The sequence below is a fragment of the Miniopterus schreibersii genome (genome assembly GCF_964146895.1).
Source record: "Miniopterus schreibersii genome assembly, chromosome: 8".
NCBI lineage: Eukaryota > Metazoa > Chordata > Mammalia > Chiroptera > Miniopteridae > Miniopterus > Miniopterus schreibersii.
In genome coordinates this window covers 60,227,532-60,248,729 of record NC_138109.1, presented here as the reverse complement: position 1 = coordinate 60,248,729, position 21,198 = coordinate 60,227,532, and the positions used below count along the sequence as shown (strand labels likewise).

Below are 21,198 nucleotides of genomic sequence, written 5' to 3'. Positions count from 1 at the left end.
TTTCTTCTTAGTAATGCTTTTTAAAAATCTCTCAGGAAAATTTAACAGGAAAGCCTGTTAAAGGGAGAAAGACCCCTTTGTAGAAAAATATACCCTGAATGGGGAAGAGGCTCATCTTCCCATGATTTTACTGCCCTGTTGCAGTGAGTGGTAACTTTCTAACCACTCATCAAAGTTCATTTTTGTCTCTTTGTCAAGGAATTTGGAGGCAGGTGAGTAATCCATCATTGGTTAAAAGTGCTCTCTCCCTGATTTAGGAGCCCCTTTCTATCCCAGAGCCCAGTGGGGTGATTCGAGGACCATGTGGTTTCTGACCTAAATATGGATTGTTCTAGCGTGGGCAGATGAAGTCATGCCATTAGCAGTATTTTGAAGCTGTCAAAGATAGACTGAGAGGTCCCAGAGGAAAGCGTGCACTTCAGGGATTGGCAGTAGGTTTGTACTCTAATAGAAGTCCTTTCATAAGCCAACCGCTGCTAATTCAGAAAAGTATGACTCAGCATCTGGTATGTGAGGAAATAGCCCATAAATATCTGGGTCTGAGTGATGAGATTCTGTTTGGATGCCCCTGCTCCTCTGCTGTATGCCCCCGAGGCCTGAAAGGCACACAATGTATGGGCTTTGTCCAGACGGGCCTCCTTCAGCTTAGCCCTTCCCCGCCTCCCCACCACAGCCACTCTGGGTAATTGACTGTTGGTAGAAACAGCCTCCTTTCTATCTGTACCCCTGGATGGGTTACATCTTCATAACACAGAGAGAGGGCCTGACCTGCTCCTTCGCCAGAAAATGTAGCCTTCAGGTCCAACTTAGGGTTTCCCACTGACCTCCAAGATGTGTTTCTATATCTTGTTTTGCTTAGATAGTTGCCTGGGAAAGAAAATCCACTGTGCTTAAATCCCTCATCCCACCAGTGTTGCCCCAAAGATAATGCTGCCTCACTTTATTGACTTCCACTGTAATTAGGGGTTTCAGGTCTTGCGGCTCATAATTAGTTTCCGTTGCAATTAGCTTCAAAATTAAATTGGGATTGATTGCCTGATAGCAAAGTGGAAATAAAGCTCCAGTTCTTGCCCATGGATGCTGCTTCTCCGGCATGAATTTCTCATACCAAAAATAACACTACGGTAGCCATGGTAACTTTCCATTTGGTCGAATCTATATAATCTCTGGAGAAAGTCGGATGTTATTAATAGTGTTTGTTGTATGGGAAGAAAACTAAAAATATAAAAGCTCCTTCGCTACATAGGAGACCAATCACACTGGTGCTTCTTGCAGGGAATAAGATCTTTTTAGTGGAGATTTTGCAGAATTAAGAATATATTTAGGGGCCTCATGTGGTCACGTATACAAAGGCCCTGGAAAGGAATTAAATGGGAGGCCAAGGATGGAGGGGAGATGGAGGGCATGTAGTCATTGCTGGCCATCTAGGAGTTGAGTCAGAGAGGAGATTTCCAGCCACGTTGAGAGGCGTGACTTTAGCATCCCAGGAGGGGTTCACAGTGGCAGTCATTTCACAAAAAGACCACTGGATCCTGGGTGAGAAAAGGAAAGATATTCTGTTTATGCCCAATGGAAAAGAGTTTGAAATGAAGATATTCCCGATTCATAACGCTAGTGGAGCACATTCAAGTCCCAAAGTCCCTGGATGTCAAATGCAGTAGCCACACCCATGTGTGAGCACTCTGTTGAGTGCGGTGATAATGACAATTGAGTGATGGCTCCTGCTTTTGAAGGACTTACCAGGAAGCATTAGGTAGTAATGTCATTTCCTTATATTTGCAAAAGGCTTTCCAGTATCTGAGTTCCTTGACAAGTCATCTCACTAGAGTCTCAAAACCAGTTCTTTGGGTTGAGCAGGGCAACAGTTTACCTCTTTCCACAGAAGAGAAACTGAAGCTCAAAGGAACTCCCTGGCCAGACCATTTAGTGGCAGACCATGAGTAGAAATCAGGTTTTCTGTCCTCAAGCCGAATGTCCTTCCTATGATACCATAGTAAGATGATACCATAGAAACCTGAAGCAAGGTGATATATTAATACTTTAGTTTGCAGTTCAGTTGGGAAAGAATAGTGTGAACTTGGTTTTCAGGAGAGACTGCAGGGGAACTTCAGGACTCTGGGTTTTGCAGGTAATCCTCCTGCAGGCCGTGGCAGGACCACCTGCAGCTCCTAGGGAACTACGGAAGGAGTCTCGTGAGAAGCTCAGTAGATGACATTTCTGGAGCTGGCACTGGGAATAAACTCCATTTCTCTGTTCCCTCGTGATTTTTCTTGTGTGTGAGCAGGAAGGAAAGGAGCTGAAATTTGTCACCTTATCAATGGATCCTCCTTCGGAAGGTTGGTGTGGTTGTGTCAGGAAACTTCAGGGGAACCACAGAGACACAAATTACCCTGCAAGTGCAGAATAGGCACTTTTCTGAAAGAGCGTAAGCAGAGAGGTTAGAGTACAGAGTCTATGGATAAGCGAATCAGTAAGTCCCAGCTAACCAGAGGTCAAGTCCATTGACAGTGGTCTTGGCAATGAGAAGGCTGTGAATTTTAAGCATCTGTTTTCCTATACCTAGATTTGACTGTCCTTGGCAGCCACAAAGTTCTGTAGAGTGGGAAGAGCTTAAATCGTGCTGTTGCTGTTGTTGTATTTTGTTTAACGTGAAATCATTTCTCTTGCCCCTGAAAAAAAATATTGGAGCCTCTCTGAATACACAGGTATCCCATCTGTTCGTCGCAAGAGGGTTGGGTCCCTGGAACCTGTTTTTATCAGAAACTGTCAGAGTAAATGTGGCGGAGCAAAGGTCCCACGTGTTTTCCCTATGACTGGTCCTTTGGTCTGTCTGCTGTTGTGACAGCTTGGGCACTAGGGATACATCTCAGTGTGGAAAATGGCCCAACTCCGCTTTGTCAGTGCAGCTGATGCACCATCAGTGTGAGCTGTGCAGGGTAGAAAAAGCTACTGGGGAAAGGCTTTCCAAGTGACTCAGCCCCTCCTCTTGGTGGGGGCTAGCTGCTCATTTATCTCTCCTGCCCTCCAAACAAGAGCCCGGCACAGGTTTTTTTTTAAGAGAACTACATGCATTTCATTGGCCCCTGGGAGCTTTGGGGATCTGGTTTCAGCATCACAGAAGGACAAGGGCTGTGTCCCAGAGCCCCCTCCTCACAGACCCCAGAGCTTGGATCCTGGCCGAGGTCTTGTTTTTGTTGGAGAGATGTGGGTGGGAAGCAGAGAGGAGACTGGGGTCCTGGGAAAGTTCTGTTAGCACCTCCAGGACTGCGGAGAGGTGGGCCTGTGCCAGACACTGCTGGGGATGCTGGGGAGTCTGAGAGCTCAGGCCACAGGGGTCTTCCAGCTCCTCCCTGTGAGAGGTCGGCAGCACCCTGAGGACCTCTGTTGTTGCTGCATTTAATGATCTTGTCAAGAACAGCTCTGAGTCTTTTAGCTGATACATATTTTGGGTGTCCCCAGGACAGCAGAGGAGACTCAGGCTGACCTGGAGGGAAGGAGAAGAGAGGGAGAGAGAGAGGGAGAGGGGAGAGGGGAGAGGGGAGAGGAGAGGGGCCTCATGGGGTTGGACACCACTGCGTGTCTCTGTCCTCATCTGCCTTTCCAGTGTGTCCACAGCCCCAGGAGCTGCCGAGGAATCTGGCTCTGATCATGAGAATGTTACAGCTTATTTTTCTGGCTTATGAAAGAGCTATGATCAGTCTTCTAGTTTGTATGAACAACTCTCCCAGTATCCACTCTAATATGTGTGTACTTTTACAAAGGCAAAGTTATGCACAAAGAACCAACAAGTTGGAAAACTAGATTCTTAGTAAGATGGGACTAGAGGGCCCACTGAGCCAGCCTCTACTCGGAATTCACCTGCTCATTCCCCGCCACCACCCCACCATCCAGCTTGTGTATTGAGGGCCTGCTGAGTGCTAGGGAGACTGAAAACTCCTGCCCTGAAGGAGCAATTCCATGTTTAGTGGAGGAGATGGCCGTGCAGGCAGCTCTCTCCAAGGTACCTGGTAGGTGCAAAGGTAGGAGGAGTACACAGCCTACTGTGAGACCCGGGCAGAGGGAGTTCACCCAGTCCTGGGCCAGGGAATGTCCTGGAGGAGGTGTCACTGAACGTCATCTAAGAGAACAGTAGGTAGAAGAGGCATGAGGGGATAGAAGGGCATGGGCTGATGTTGAGGAGTGGAAGGAGATGAGACCAGAGAGGTGGTGGGGGAACAGAAGGTGCAGGGCTGTGTGCTGGGCACAGAACAGTTTGTATGGGACGTGGGTGAGGATTTGGGGGTTGGTCCCTTTGTGTGTAGGGTGAGTAAATAGCATCTCCCTAGCTCATGTCCATGTCCTTGAAGCTTCCCATCGGCTCTGCTTGTTCTTGCTCAGCTCACTTCTGTTTCCCTCCCTCCACCTTCTCTTTAAGCCCTGTGTTCTTTAACACTCATAATAAGATCGTTTCTTACTCCACAGCACCAGTTAAGACCATCAGGCGTAATATTTTTCCATCCCCACTCCCACCCCCACAAGCTACAGCTATATCCATATCCGTGATCCCTGCTTCCTTCCTCCAGCCTCCGAGGATGAAGTGTCCCTCTCCCTCACCAAGGCGGCTCCTGCCACCTGTGCCCATGGCCACCTTCTTCTCAAAGACTCCTCAGGGGTCTTCAGCCTGTCCCTCTCTACCGCCACTTTCCTCTTAGCTTATAAACATCTCCAATCTTTCCCTATCTAAAAATAATCTTCATTCCATGTCTTCCTTCCTGGTCCCTGTCTGCCTCCACTCAAAGCTCATTAACACGGCCTCTGCTTACTCATTTCCATTGGCCGCTCAGTCCCCTTTTCCCCACCAGTGACCTTGCCAAGGCCAGTGGATCCTGTCCAATGCGATTTCATTGGAGGTCTCTGTTGCACTTGACTTTGTTGGCCATTCCTTCCTGAAAGTCTGCTCTCTGGAACTCTAGGACACCACGTTCTACCTGTTCTCCTGAATCCTTCCTGACCAGCCCTACCCTCTTGTTATGGACTGAATGTTTGTGTTCCCCCCAGATTCATATGTTGAAGTTCTAACCTCCAGTGTGATGGTATTAGGAAGTGGGTTCTTCGGGAGGTGATTAGGTCATGAATGAGATTAATACCCTAATAAAAGAGACCCCAAGAGCTCTCTTGCCCCTTCTGCTATGTAAGGACACAACAAGAAGAGGTCTATCTGTGAACCTGGAAGCAAACTCTCACCTGACACTAAATCCACCAGAGCATTGATCTTAAATGTCCCAGCCTCCAGAAATGTGAGAAATATATGTTGTTCAAGCCACCCAGTCCATGCTATTTTTATTACAGCAGCCCGAATGGACTAAGATGCCTGTTGTTTTAATTTCTTTTTCTAGGCTACCTCTTAAAAGCCAGCATCCGCTAGCTTTCTTCTCATACACCCTCTATATCCATCTCTTAGGTGACTGTTGAGATAAGATACCCGCTCTATATTGAGGATTCTCAAGCTCTGTCTCCTATCCAGCTCCCCTCCATGGCACCTAGATCCTAGAGCCTGGTGAGCCACTCCATCTAGATGGCCCACAGGAACCTCGGGCTCTACATCTTCTTCCACAAACCTGCTTCCCTCTCGTGCTTCCAGATTGGGGGCTGGGGGCCCAGTCACCCTCTAGGAGCTGCATGCCTCTTCTTCAGTGTATTCATCAACACGTCTAATCAGTTACTAAGTCTTCATGATTTTACTCCTAAACATTTCTCTCATGTGCCTCTTGTTCCCTGTCTCTACCACCAATGCTATACTAATTCAGGCCTCACCTTCTCTTGCTTGGAATTCTTTGGTCGCTTCCTAACTGATCACCCTATCCTAAATCTTCATAGGAGGTCATTTCATTACTTTTCTATTTGGCATTTCTAGAGATGGAGAGTGTACATGCCCTTATGGCAAAACATTCTCACATTTAAACAACTCTAATTGCTACAAGATCCCTCCTTGCATTGAGTCAAAATCTATGTACCTGCAGTGTCCACCATATTCTGCAGTTAAATGTATGTAACAGCCCTTCAGATGCATGTTTTCCCCTTCTGTATTACGAGCATGTTTATTTTGAGCATGTCAGATTAGTTGGTGTGAGTGGGTACCTCGAAATAAGAGGGGAGGAATTCTGGATTCATTTCTCTAGGGAGTTGAACCAAGAATATTTGACCTGTCATCTTGGGACAATAACACCCTTCAAACCCTCAGATATTTCAACACTGTCCTCATGTTTCCTTTAAGTCTTTTCTGTATAGCCTAAATTTTCCAGTTTTTTACATACTCTAGGAGACTTGGATTCTGATGTCAGTCAATCCCTTGCTCAATAATTCTGAGCAAATCATGAAAATTCAGGGTCTTGGTCGTGTTTTCTCTTGTGAGATATAAATATTCTTGCTACCTATTTAACTCCAGGGACAGGGTACAGATCATGAGTGTGGGTTGTATTGTGCTGGGTGCCTTGTCCCTCTAAGTCCAGTTGATGTTTCTGTGTTTCTGCCCATGACATGTAGCATGGTGTTTGTGGTTTTTAAAAAAGCTTGTTAAATGAGATGTGAGGTTGCAAACATTTTTAACTCCTCTGGAAGAAATATACCTTTAAAATTACATGTGAGTTGTGCATTGGAAGTGGTAGAGTTGGTGCTTAGCCAAAACCCATCTTGTGACGAATCTTTTTTCTTTTAATCCTAACTTGAGGATGTTTTTATTGATTTTAGAAAGAGAGGAAGGGGGGAGGGGAGAAAGAGAAACATAGATGTGAGAGAGAAACATCTATCAGTTGCCTCCCCTGCCTGCCCCAATAGGGGATTGAACCGGCAACCTAGGAATGTGCCCTGACTGGAAATCAAACCCACAACCTTTTGGTGTACTGACGATGCTCTAACCAGCTGAGCCACCCGACCAGAGCTATGATGAGCCTTTTTTTTTTTTTCTTTTTTCTTTTTTTTTTACTGAGAATCTACTATGTGCTTAGCCCTGACATATGATGCACTTTGTCCCAAAGCAGATTTCTGAGCCAGTTATTAGTCATGGTACTATTTTGGTGAGAAAGAATTTGGAAAGTCATTTATTCCGTACCCCGTGCTGGAAGGCTTTCTGAATCTTTGGATTTTCCCCTCTGTGTTGTGCATATCTCATTTTTTTCTTCCAATTACATCCCCTGCTGTCTTTCAGCCACATGCATTGTGTTTATTGAGTAGTGCCTCATTCATTCGAGGTGAGTTAGGAATAGGATGAACTAAGTTGATTTTGATTTTCTGATATTCTCATTGAAGGGCAAATAGGGCATCTGTCTTGGTGAATACATATCAAATGACTCGTACTTTGAATTAAGATGTTGACTTAACCAGGTAAAATTACCAGTGGGAAAGATTTCTGGTTTGGACCTCCTAGCGTTCTGAGCTTTGGTCAGCTGGCCTTTAGACCCCTGTCTTCAGGCCTGCCTCAGCCAGGGCCGTCTCTGTCTTTTCCTTCTCCATAGATGTTAACAAAGCACTGCTATTGCTGAATGGAATCTTACCGACAGACCCAGTGATTAATATTTCACTTGCATTGTCTCATTTAGCCTGCGTGCCAACCCTGTAAGAGAGAGAGGTATTATCGGAAGTCACTCGAGGACATGGTTGGAGGGAGCAAAGAGGTTTAGAAGGGGTTTTCATTGGTCAAACTTGTACTTAGCTTTTGCTTGAAACCCTTTGTTTCACCAGCCCAATAAACCTTTTAGTGGAACCAGTGACCTTCGGCCTTCAACTTAAGTGCAGTGCATCCGATATCGCGCGGGGAGGAATCAGAACACGGGGCGGCCTCATGGGGATGATTTGGACGCTGCTCCTCTGCGGGCTGCTCCAGGAAGTCATCATCTAAATTGGATCGAAAGGGAAGGTACCCGCCACAGCTCTCAGCACGGCCAGATGTTAACAAACGGCCTATTGAAAATGTCATCGTGTTTCAGTTTATCTGTTACCCTTGGAGCTGAGCACTGAGGGAGCCCAGGGGTAAATGCTGCTTTGTCAAGAGGGTAAGGAACGTGAAGGCAACCCCACTGGGGCCAGGTGGGGGTGGGGAGAGGTCTTATGGTGTAATGAGTGCACTGAGCAGATTCTCCCCCACGTGGGAAGCCTTTGTGAAGGGAAGAAGCCACTTTGGTGTTGGGCGCACTGCATTCTGTCAAACTTAGATTTCCTCTAGCAGTTTTCAGAACGAAATCAGTCTCCCTCAGTGAAAAATAATTTTCAGTCCTTTGGTGTTCCATCCAAATAGAACTGAGCTTCAAAAGCAATAGCTTATGATCCTACAGGATGGGGAGGTATGGAGGAGACCTTGCCCAGAGGTCTGGGGATAAAAGGCAACAGGAATTTGACATCAAAGGGAAAAGTGGGTACCGATCTGAGTGACTGATGTAATTAGGTTAGCATGGGGGATGAAGTTACTGCTGCCTGCTTAGAGGGTGCTTTCAGACTCCAGTCTGCACAAATTAAAATTAAATTAGTCTTTTTCAATTACACACATGGAGAGCTGAATTTTCTTTCTTTCTTTCTTTCTTTCTTTCTTTCTTTCTTTCTTTCTTTCTTTCTTTCTTTCTTCCTTTCTTCCTTTCTTCCTTTCTTCCTTTCTTCCTTTCTTCCTTTCTTCCTTTCTTCCTTTCTTCCTTTCTTCCTTTCTTCCTTTCTTCCTTTCTTCCTTTCTTCCTTCCTTCCTTCCTTCCTTCCTTCCTTCCTTCCTTCCTTCCTTCCTTCCTTCCTTCCTTCCTTCCCTCCCTCCCTCCCTCCCTTCTTTCTTTCTCTCTCTCTCTCTCTCTCTCTCTCTCTCTCTCTCTTTCTTTCTTTCTTTCTTTCATCCTCACCTGAGGATTTTTTTTTACCACTGCTTTTCAGAGAGAGTAAAAGGGAAGGAGGGAGGGAGAGAGAGAGAGAAGCATTGATGTGAGGGAAACACATCAACTAGTTGCCTCCTGCACGAGCCCTGACTGGGGGCAGGGAGGTTAGTAACCCGCAACCCAGGTAGGTGCCCTTGACCAGGAATCGAACCTGTGACCCTTCTGTAAGCAGGCCGATGCTCTAACCACTGAGCCACACTGACCAGGGCACAGAGAGCTGCATTTTAATGGGAATTTGTGAGAACCTTGATAAGCAAGGTGTTCCATAGATATCCTCTTCATATTTCCCATTCATGATCTCTGAGCCTCTTTTGATAAGCCTTTGATAAGGTTTCATAATGAAATGAAATTTCTTGGATTTGGGCTCTCTAGGGTTCCGATGGCATTTTCCTGTCTGCGCCAGGGTCTGATGGCCCCTGTGCCATCATTTGTCTGTGAAAGAAAAATCATATATAGTAGGAAAATGAAGCATCTTAATATAACAGCAAATTGCAAACCAGTTTTTAATGGCACTGGAGTGAGAATCTGGTGTAAAGTGTGGTGAATGGCACGGGTTTAATTATAATGTGACAAATGGCACTGAAACCCATCTGCAGATCTTTGCTGAAGATGAGATTCTTTCTAGGATTTGGAAAAAGAAATTTATATCATCAAGGCATTTAAACATTAACATCAAATCAATTGAAGTGTTTCAGAAAGCTAAAACTTAGTGATTTTATGAAATCTCTTTGCTACTGATTCCTTTCTCCAACGGGACCAGAAATGCTTGCTGCCCTCGCTAAGGTGGAGAAAGAACGCCGAGAACTAGCGGACCTGCTTGAGGTTGATTGCTCTACGTTCTTTCCAGATGTTTCGTCTCCTCAAAGAGGCTGTCACCCTGTCAGGCCATGGACTCTTTCTCCCCATGACTGCACCCCCCTCAGATCTAGCCCAAGGGGCCGAGTGCACAGCGGGTTCTCAGTAAGTCCTTGAGCTTAATCAGAGGCATAGTGTTCTAGCGACTGTCAAGCTCTTGATTAAAATTGGCCTCCTGATTATTTCTGCAGAACTTCTGCCAACAGGGTGAAGTACGTGTGAGTCAGGAAGCTGCCTACAAAGGCCGCTGCACTGAGCTTTAATATAAGGATTGAAAGGAGCTGGCTCGAGGCAAGGGACCCAGGTGAGACCAGTGGTCCCCATTTGTCAAGAGCCCAACACCTAAAAGGCAAAGAGGCCCCAGGGACACCCTTAGGTCCTCTCCCTGCTGGCACTCAGTGTCTTTGTGTGAATTTGAATAAGGATCCCTTTCCTTAAGACACTCTATTGCCATCTGCCAAGCAACTCTTGTAATCAATAAGCAAATTTTTGAAGGCCGAGTGTAAAGGGCACCTCCTTCAATGTAGTGAAGGTACTAGCACTGTGCTGTACTCATCCTGGGGCCCCAGGCCGCCCTGTGACCATCACTGGGTTGGGCCGGGCTGAAGTGCCCAATTGCTCCTGCCATTTGTTCTTTTGTCTACTAAATAGGAGAGAGAAAATTGGGATTTAACATTTTTTTCTCTTTGATCTTTTATTTAAAAAGCTAATTGTTTATTTAAGTGAAGGCTTTGACTCTCAGCAGAGTTATTAGCCTAAGAAACTGTATTTGTCTAGCCTAGCACCCCAGTGGGAAAAGTTGGGTTAGTAAATTCAAGCCTTATTTCATTTACCTTTGTATTTTAATAAAATATTTTAGGCAAGCCATGAAGTCAGAGAGTGTACATAGAAGGTGACAATATATGAATTGTTTCATTTCAAGGCCATAGGTTTGCCACAAATGACATCCCCTTTCCTTCCATGCGACCTCAGATTAAAATACGCGAGGGTTTGTGCTAAAAGTTGCTGGACTTGAAATTCGTGGAGAACTGGATTTTTATTTTTCAGCCTGTGAGCAGGGTTAAGAGTGGCTGAAGTCATTGAGATGTATTTATTCTGGGGTTCACGATCAATTTATGCAAGTTTTCAAGGTTAAAAAATACCAATTAGAGCTCTCAAAGCCCTTGATATACTTTGGAATCTTTATGCCCTGGTCCACTGCTTGAGATTCAGCACAGGGCAAGGCTTCAAAGGGGCCAAGTTTCTGAAATCTCCAAAGAATCTCGGTTTTAGGCACATTTACTTGCAAGACCATCTTAGACAAAGCAACTCTAGCAAAGTTTCAGAATGCTTTGTATAATGGTTATCGAAAGGGTGTTTTTTCTTCATATGTTTACAACATGTATTAGGAACTGCATTGAAGCAGGCTTTGCATCGTCACAGGTCTTGCCAGGGTTCAGTGGGTTGAGATGAGGGTCTCTCTTTCTGGATTCTTGCCTTGCCCAGGCTTGGGCCACCTGCCAGCCGTTTACAGCACAACCCTGAGGGGTTTCGCACCAGCTCCGCAGCCAACAGGGGCTTATGTCTGAAATTAGAGCAGTTCTTCATGATGATCCAGAACGCCAGGCAAACTTACAACTTTGTTTGTGATCATAATTTCTGGATGAGATTTCTTAAAAAATGTGGCCTGTGGAGTTGTTTGGTACAACATGATGAGAGGCCTGGACTGTTGCTGGCCTCTCCCTCAGTTGATAAGCGGGTCCGGGGCAGAAGAAAGAAGCTCTTGTTTGAGAGCCAGTGGCATTCTGGGTGTTGTGCCCCAGCACTCCTAACTAGGAAAGAATAGCCCAGGAGCCCCCTCCCCTCCCCATGCACACATTCCCTTCCCCATTTTTATTTCAAGGAGATGCATTGCCAACCTTGGTCATAGACTGACTAGAAAAAAAATGTTTTTAATTCACCAAAAAAAAAACTTATCATGGGGCCTGGGTGAAAAAGGTGAAGGGATTAAGAAGTTCAAATTGGTAGTTACAAAATAGTCGTAGGGATGTAGAATACAGCATAGGAAATATAGTTAGTAATATGTAATAACTATGTATGGTATCAGATAGGTACTAGATGTATTAGGAAAACACTTCATAAATTATATAAAGGTCTAGCCACTGTGCTGTATATCTGAAACTAATATTAAATTATATTGAATTCAACTGTAATTGGAAAAAAAAAATTTTAATTAAGAAAAAAACACTTATTGACTAAGAGTCCAAGGCCCTGAAGGACACCTAGTCTCCATACTAGGACCTCTCAGCCTGTGCAAGACGTGAAACTTTCTTGCACTCCCACTCTGTCACCTGTGCGCTGGGGGCGTATGAGTCAGCTGGAGCTAACTATAACCACACGTACTTGCAAATACTGAGATGGTTGCATGCAGAGTGCTTGCCACCCAGGGAAGGTGCCTTCTCACAGGTGGTCATCGTCACCCTGCGCAGATGGAACCATTTAGTGCTACTCAAAACCCCAAGAACTACTGAGTTTGAACTGAAATGAACAGAATAAACAAACCTATGCCTAAGTAGAAATTGGTTGTTCCAACTTCCAGTTTTTTTATCCCGTCAGAACTAAATTATCAAAGGCCAGAGATCTCTAAAATCTTCTGATGGAATTTATAAGCTCTAAAAAAGTTTTAGTGAAGCAATTTTTGTGGCTGGGAGTCATCTTTGAAAGGGGGCACAAATTCCACATTGTTGCAAGTGAGTGCTGACTGCCTGCCAGGTGCTCTCTGTGCATTAGGTCAGGAGTCCTAAGATGTGGGAACTGCTAACCCGAGGTGCAGAATGAAACAAGAGAAGTCTAGAAAGTTAGCCAAAGTCACCCGTTCTTGACCAACCTTCTCCCCACCCAGTGACAAGGAAGCTGCCATATGGAGGGTGAGAGGGCAAGCTTGGGTCTGGTCAATATGTGTTTACTGGGCACCTGCTGTGTGCCAGGCACCAAGCTAGTCTCTGGGAGCCAAAGACATGGTCTCTGTCCTCAAAGAGCTAGTGCCCAGCGACCATATTGCCCCACTGCGTAGAGTCGTTTGGTAGGTTTCCCTGCTCACTGAGATAAAATCCAGCTAATTTATTGTGGTCTTCAAGGCCCTGGCCTGCCTTCTCATTCCCTCTTCTCTCCCCATTCCCCAGTCTGGACTTCAGTCCGGCCAACCATCTCTGTCCCTGGGTGTGATCGACAGGCAAGTACCTTCCCTGTGTCATCCCAGCTTTACTGGGCATGCGTCTGTCTTCCCTTTGTCCAGTCCCTTTCCCCTAATGTTTTGCAGGGAACATGCCTATAATGTCTGGCCTTCCCTTTGCTCCTTTCCTGTTATTAATAGCTAGTTAATTACAATGGTATCAGAAGCAGGAATTTCTTGATCAGTGGAAGCCAATTTTGAGGATTCTAGTTTGGGTAATGAGGGCAGAGTTGGCTACAATGACCGGGAAAGAGGGAAGAACAGGCTTTGCAGAGAAGATGGGTTCCATTCGTCCATATTGACATCTGAGCTCTGAAATGGATTCTGGTAAATATTCCTACCTCGACACCAACCCAGAAGGACTGAAGGTGGAGATTTCATCAGCAGCACATTTCAAAGACTCTGACCCAGCCTTGTGTGTGCAGCCCCACCTCCGTCCAGTCCATTCTGCTCACTGCAGTGAGATCGATCTGTCTAAAGGCATCTTTTTTGTATCTGTTGCCTTCCTGGACAGAGATTTTTCTTTTTCCTGTAAAAAATTGTTTTTCAGTTACAGTTGACATGCAATGTTATGTTAGTTTCAGGTGTACAACACAGTGATTAGACATTTATATAACTTATGAAGTGGCCACCTGATAACCAGGCCGAGATTTCCAGGACCCTGGAGTGTGAACGTCTAACCCTTGGCCTGCAGTATCAGGGCCCCCTGTCCAACCCCTGCCTTCCTGCATCGGAGCTTCTTTGGTCACAAGTGACAGGAGTCCAGTGCAGACCAGCTTAGGTGACCAGGGGAATTTACTGGTTGACGTAATGAGCTGGAGCTTAGCCATGTGCATGCCGTAGACACCCCATCTCTCGCCCCTTCTCTTGGCAGGCCGATTTCTTTCTCTCAGCACACTCTGATCCACCTGGCAGGAAACGTGAGGGGAAGCAACCTCCATAGCTCAAGTCTCGTGACATTGTCAGCAGAGTGGTGGAGTGCTCTTCACTCAGTTCCACTTAGAAAAACCCCAGAATGAGCTCTGGCTGGAGCAGCTTGAGTCAGGGGCCCTTACCTGGATTAACCAGTCATGGCCAGGAAGGTGGTACCTGAATCACAGGCTTGGAGAATGTATGGAGCTCTCCTGGGTGTAGGAAGGGTGATATATATATATATATATATATATATATATATATATATATATATATATATATATATATATGTGTGTGTGTGTGTTACACGCACATACATGCACGCACCCATTGTCGTATTTCTGCATGCTTCAACCCTCTCTTTGCCAACCAGAACCTCCATCCAATGAAGCCCAACTACTCAGATCTCAAAGGTGTCAAATACCCTTCTTGTTCTCAGGTTTTATCCTCAAAGGCCAACCCTGATTCCCCATCCTCTCCTTCCTCCTCCCCACCCCACCTGGGGCCACAGGGACTTTTCCTGTTCTGACACAAGAGAAATCAAGACAACAAAGAAGTGAGTTGCTTAGGCTGTAGAGCTGGAGGGACAGGGATAGGCTCCAGGCAGTGTGTTTCCAGATCTCAGGGATTGTTAAACTGTTCCTCTGTGTGTGGTCTTCTCAGACATGCTCTCTGTGAGGGTAGGGATCAGGGCTGTCATCCCCTGCTGGTGGCCCAATGGCTGGCAAATTGCTTAGTTGTGATTGGTGCCTCCACCCACTGCCTTTCTCTCACCCCCCCACCTCCTTACTGCCCCCCCATCCCCCCACCCTCCGCAACTCCTGGGCCTGAGGACAGGGTCTTTGCTGGTGATTTGCAGGATTTAAAATTCTGTGGGAACTGGAGACTCAGAGTAAAATCAATATTAATTATAATGCAGATGCCATCTTTTTCTAATCCTCTCAACTGTCTCCCACATGCAGATGAGTGCCTGCAGCCTCCTCTGGGCTTTCTCACAGATGCTGTGCACACACTCTCCCTCATCCAGGACTCGGGCGCACTGACCTCCTATGAGTTCGGGCCCCATTGTTGTGCCTGATTTGAAATGTAGGCTCTCATGTCACGCAGCCCTTGTGAGCTGAGATCCCGCGCTCCACTTCTTCAGGCTGGAGCAGCCTTTTCTTCCTCAAGAACTGTTGAAATGTGGGTTTCCGTGTTAATCGAAGTTCCCAGCACGTTCCTGGAGTTGGCTCTGAGCCTCCAGAATGTCTTTCCCAACCATCTCCTGGACTCCAGCTATTCCGGCCTGTCAAGACCAGACTTGCTGGGGGCCCTGTGGGGCTGCAGAGATGTTCATTCCAGATTCAGAGAGAGATGCATGATTTTTTGAGCCAGCCAACCTCAGCAAGCTAGGACCGGTCCTGGCCTTGTAACTGGACCAGAGGTACTAGGACAGGCGGGAAGCAAGGTTTCTTGAGAGGATTGAGGAAACCTCTGCAAGGCAGCCAGCGAGCACTGATACAAGTGCCAGGCTGCTGTCCTGAACTGCTTCCTTCCAGCAGAGCCCCCTACGCCTCCATGCATCAGACCTTAAACACCTGGAACATGAGCTGTTCACCTGCATGACCCGGGAGCAGCAGTCTGATACGAGTCCATAATAACATTAACAGTCAGTGCTGACCACATGCCAGGGTATGTTCTAAGCGCTTTACAGACGGATCCATTTCATCCTTAGTAACATCTCAGCACATAGTATTATGCCCATTTTGCAGACCAGGAGCCTGAGGCTTCACAGAAAGGTAAACTCATTTGTCCAGTCACTCAGCCACTCAGTGGCCTGTGGGTAGAAGGGATGGGCTGGCCATGCTCTTAAGCACTGTGCTGTTGCATCTGTTGCCATCAGGGTTTTTAAAATGCCAGCAATAGGAAAGGTGTAGCTAGACTCAGATTGCCATGAAAAGCAACAATTATAGCACTTAAGAATTTTTTAACCTTCAATTTAATGTGACAAGTGTGGGCCTCATCCACATTTACCCCAGTTACCAGTTTACCTTTCTCATCAGCCCGAAGCTACTGGGGGCCATGTGAGTGGGTAACCATGATACAATAGTTACCCTCCCTCCCCCTCTCCCTCCCTCCCTCTCTTCTCTTTCCTGCTTGAGGTATGCTTATTAATTTATATACGTGGCACCTTTTCTTACACCCCACCCCAAAAGAATCACTCCCAAATTTCTGGTGGATCAGATTCAGGCAAGCCTTGGAGTAGAAGATACGGGTCTTGCCTGCATCTTTCATTCATGGTTACCGTGGGTGAATTTGGTCCCTGAGTGAGCCTGGCAAGACCTGGGGGGCAGAATGCCCTTGATCCAAAGCCCAGCAGCTTCCCTCCCACCAGAGGTTGTGCGTCAGCGGCTGTGTAGGGTGGAGCCTGTGCTGGTGCAGTGAAACCCACCCGTCTCCGGTCACCCTCTCCCCTCAAGATGAGAAGCTCTGAAACAAGGAATCAGACTTGCCTTCTAGGAATGACACTCAAATTTGGGGGCAGATAGAGAATTTGGAGAAAAGTTGTGTTACTATAATGTGGTCATTAGCTTGTATAGCATTTGCGTGGAAGGTCGATTCTTGGTGAGTTTTCTCACTGTCTCTCTTGGTCTGGTAGTTGAAGAACATAAAGTCCAAAGGGCCAGTGAGAGTTACAGGTCCAGTCGGTGTGAACTTTCTGAGGGAGCACAGCTGTATTAGATATGCTCTGGGCGTCACGATGCCCTCTGTCCCAGATGCCCGCTGTCCTCTGCCGACGTCCTGTGCTGACAGAGGAATTGAGAATCATTTGGATCCAGCCCACCTCTGAGGCACATGGAATCCAGAAGCTGTCTGCAGAAACCAGTGTGAAAGGGGGGAAATGCGAGCTGGGAGGAAAGGCTGTGGGAACCAGGCCGGATCTGCATGATGTGCTTGTGTCCTCTGTAGTTTCCCAATATTGGAAGCTGCTCCTCCTACTTAACCCTGGGCCATGCATAAAATAACAATGCATGTGAATATTATGTGAGTGCAAACCTCTCTCCTACCCTTGCCCCAGGATGTAGTCTAAGGCAGGGAGGGAGGAGTCTTTGGCATGAGTAGAGTCAGAAGTTCAGAGGACACGGATGACCACAGGGATGCACAAAACCATGTCTGACCACGAGGGCAGAGGTACTATTGTGTTCCTTCAAATTGCTGGAATTCACGTCGTGGTCCAAAAGACCTCAAACTAGCCTGGGCCATGACTGAAATGGCTGCATCTCTGGGAAAAATTCACATTTCTTCCAGAGGGCAGTGGGTAAGTGGAATGGGGCACTGTTAGCAAAAGTTCGGCTGTTTGGGGGAACCAACAGAATTCTACCAAGTGTCACAGATGCATGTGACCTATTCCATGAAGCAGGAATCTCATTCCTGGTTCCCAAGCAGCACAAATATCAATCACAATGCTCTCAAACATACAAGTGGGTACATTTTGTCAAATTTTCTTGTACAGTGTATTGTTGCCCCTCACCAACCGTGGGATTTGGCACCCCTTCAGAGTTCTTATCTATAGCAGCAAAATCATAGTTGGAAAGGTCAGTCTCCTAAACTATAGGCACTGGGGAAAATGATACCAGTTGCACTGATATATGTGATTAAAACAGTAAGTGAATTCTAGCAGGCATCCATCCCCAAAAGAACCGCTGTTTAGTGATGAGAGTGACCACCGTGGGTGACTTTTGAATTGCCTTCTGCAGTTGTATGAAAGGACCCACATCATCTGCTGAGGCAGACGCTCCCAGCAGCCAGCCCAGCATGTTTTAATGTGGTAGAACAGCCCTCACTGGCTGGAAATGGTGAGCTCTTTGCAATTGCTCTGAGCTCTGGATCTGTCTCCCTCCCTCCCTCTCTCCCTGTCCTCCTCCCCCTTTCAAATACAAGTTGAGCAATTGTGTAACCTCTTAAGTCTTCACAGTTTATGCAGGAGCTTAAGGGTATATTTTTTGAAGCCTGGTCTTCCCTCCTGAATTATTTGGGAGGGTCAGTCTTCCTGGTCTCCATTTCTCTCCTCTCTGCATACTCCCCTTTAGTGTCCCGTCTACAGGGTCAAACAATAATGTGGATTTTCCTCTAAGAAGTTAGGACAGAAGTAATAAGATAGCTGATTTTATATTTTTGGTAGCAAGTATAAAACAGCATTATCTCAAAACCTGGAGCAAAAGATTGTTGCATGTAAAATGCTAAAAACAAAAACAAAAAAAACCTTACTGTTTATGAGAGATGCTGAGAAAGAAAGCGTTGGGTGAGTTGGTGAGAAGTGGTCTGGATGTTGGGTAGCAGGGAGGAAGGAGAAGACAGAGAAATTTGTGAGAGTATATTTTAACCAGAGGGTTACATGGAGCATAGGCTCTGCTGATCTCTACATTTTCAGAGTTCTGACCAAGGAGAGGTGGGTGGGCCCAGGACGGAGCAGGAGGGATTTAGGCTGGGCATACAGACTGTCAGGGTGCTAAATAGGGGCCAGGGTCACAGTAGCCTTGGGATTTAGTTCAGCTGCCAGTGACAGGAACACCCAAAATAACAGGCTTAACCAAGACAAGATCACATGGAAGACCTGGAGGCGGGCAGTCCAGGGCTGGGATGTTGACCCCGACTGTTGTAAGGGACCCAGGCTATTTCATGCCTTGTGCTCCCCTAGCGTGTGGCTTCCTCCTCATGGTCCAGGATGGTGTTGCAGCTCCAGCCACCAAGTCTCAGCTGAGAAATCCCATCAACACTGCAATTGACCCTTCCTTGGCCAGAACTTAGTCATCCACATCTCCCTGTGAGAGAGATTGAAGATGTCATCCGTTAGCTATGTGTCAACATGCCCAGCTAAAATAGGGCTTCAAATAATTGGAGAGAGAAGAGAAGGATCTTCATAACTAAGAAAAGTCATAGAGGCTTCTCGTCTTGGGGTATTTGTTCACTTCGTGAGCACAGAGTGCCTAATATATTCAGGCATTGCTGGAGGGCAGCTGGGAAGAAGGAACTCGGGTTTTTGCTCTTGTGAAACTTAATATCTAGTGGGAACAAGCAGACAATAAATGAACAGTAAATGAGGCCAAGTTGACAATCTACATTCTACACTCAAGTCTTTCCAGTGAGCTGTCTTCAGAAGCACCTGTCCATAATTAATGCTCGGAGCAGACAGTGTCAAACATCACTGCTAACTCCTGCGGTCATCTCTGGCAGCCAGCATCTGCCTCTCTGATATGAATTCAGCTTATCCAACCCTCCCGAGTGCCTACACTATGAAAAGAACAATGGTGGGAAGAGGAGGGAGAAGTAAACAATTAGTAAGCCAGAGCCCCACCTTGAAAGTGGCCCCTGAGTCATTCTTGGCCAGTGCCTTCATGGCCCAACATGCCCAGAAAGACTCGGGACAAGAATCCAGCTGTGAAATCCTGTTTTCTTTTTCTTTGGTGAAGGATCTGGGGCTCTCTCCCTGCTAAGGGACAGAGCAGTGTGATAAGGATAGCTTCGTGGTTCCTTAGGGCTTTTGAGGCCATGTAGGGGAAATTGGGAGAACACAAGGACACAGCCTTTTCCTGCTCCCATGACCTTCAGCCAGCCGTCCCTGAGCCTGGTTTTGCTGGGAACCCGGCAGGTGTCCAAGTTCAGTTTTAATGTCGTTAAGTGGGTGTGGTTTCTAAATTAAACCAGGAGCCAGTGTTGCCCACCCAGACCTCCTGCACTGACCCCCAGGCCATGACCTAGATCAGAGTCTCCATCTATCTGAGGTGAAAGACCAGTGGTCTGTTTTGGTTTAAAGTTTCAACTTCCAATCTGTCTTAAAAATAAAATATTAGAAAAACGAAATTAAAAAGACATAAAACAATAAACTTAGACGTCTATTATTAGACTCAAGAAACATAAAATTACGCTGTCCAGTTGCTCCAAATGTTTCTAAAGGCTGACTCCATTCCTGGCCTGGAGTTTGCCAGCTGGGGGCTGCTGTCCTTCCTGGTTTCGGTTCCCAGAACAGAACTGAGGGAGGACAGGGAAGCTCCCCTGGGGCCTCATGCCCGCACATCCCTCTCTGGCGCCCCTGCCCAGCTCCCCATGTTTTTAACTGCTACCTGAGTAGACATAAAAGGAACAGGTTGACAGCTCTCCTATCACAATCCCCATGTGCAGGTGAAATTTTTACTACACACTTACAGCCAGAGAAATGAAAGGTCACAGCTAATTGTAATCATTATCCAGGTTCCCCTACCTGGACCGGGCTTTGGGCATATACTGGTTTGATCAGCAGAGCAGCCAACCGTAAGGCGGGCAGTCGTCGCCAGCTGGCCTGGCAGGCGTGGGCAGGGTGCGAGGTCACTGTTGACACTGTGTTGCAGTTCTCCAAGGAGAGGCACGTCATGGACAGAACCCCCGAGAGGCTGAAGAAGGAGCTGGAGGAGGAGCTGCTGCTGAGCAGCGAGGACCTGCGCAGCCACGCCTGGTACCACGGCCGCATCCCCCGACAGGTACCTGCCTCCTCCCTGCCGGCACACACCCGCTGTTCTCAGACACCGCCCAAATCGATGGCCCTGCGGGATCATGCACCAAGGCCATGTGGGAGTGAGTCCCAGTTTAGCCAAAAACAAGTACTATAATGTGGCCTACGGTAACTTAACTTAGGCCTACTTCTAAGGACACCTTGGAAAAAGCTAAGGTCAGAAAACCAAAGTACACTTCCACCCGCCCAGTAAGTGGACAAGTGAAAAGCAGGTGTTCTGTGGTCTGCAAACACAGAGCAGGCAGAAGGCAGCCGCCGCAGGGTGGTACCTGAGAGGTACAAGGCCGGGCTGTGGTTCGGCTGATTGAACTATTGGCTGGCTGCCTGCAGCCTCATGCCCTTTGGAGCCTGCTTCCTTTCTAAGGCAGTGGCTTAATTTCAGATAAGGAGAGGGATATCATTGAGACAGGTGGCACAGAGCAAGAGCAACATTGTCCCCTGTGCCCTGGTGGGGCCAGCAGTCCGCTCCCCGACCCCTGGCCCAGAGATGGGGAAAAAGAGGAATCCTATCGGTGACCTCAGATTCTGGCCTAGAATGTACTTTGTGTGATTGTTGTTTGAGTGATAGCCATAAATAATGGGGTTTTGTTTGTTTAATAATAATAGAAGTTGAAAAATAAATTAAGTGCAGAATTCAGATGCAGAATTTTCCTTGGGCTTTTATTATACCCTGACCTGGCCAGTCATTTATCCAGGACAACACTATAGGAAAGGGGGGAGAGAGGGGAGGACATCATGTCATGAATTTTTTCTTTTTTAATGTAGCAGATTTCTCAACATTATCAAAGAAATAATCCTTATTCTAACTT

General features: G+C 46.7%; 1 protein-coding gene across 3 annotated transcripts in view; it reads left to right on the top strand.

Annotated features, from left to right (window-relative positions):
• The window catches only part of BCAR3 (BCAR3 adaptor protein, NSP family member), a 200,266-nt gene that overhangs the window by 148,995 nt on the left and 30,073 nt on the right, over positions 1-21,198 (top strand). For all 3 annotated transcript variants that reach the window (XM_081145886.1, XM_081145885.1, XM_081145887.1), the window contains one exon: positions 20,229-20,357. In XM_081145886.1, the coding sequence (XP_081002012.1) occupies positions 20,229-20,357 (129 nt within the window). The remainder of the gene's footprint in view (positions 1-20,228; positions 20,358-21,198) is intronic.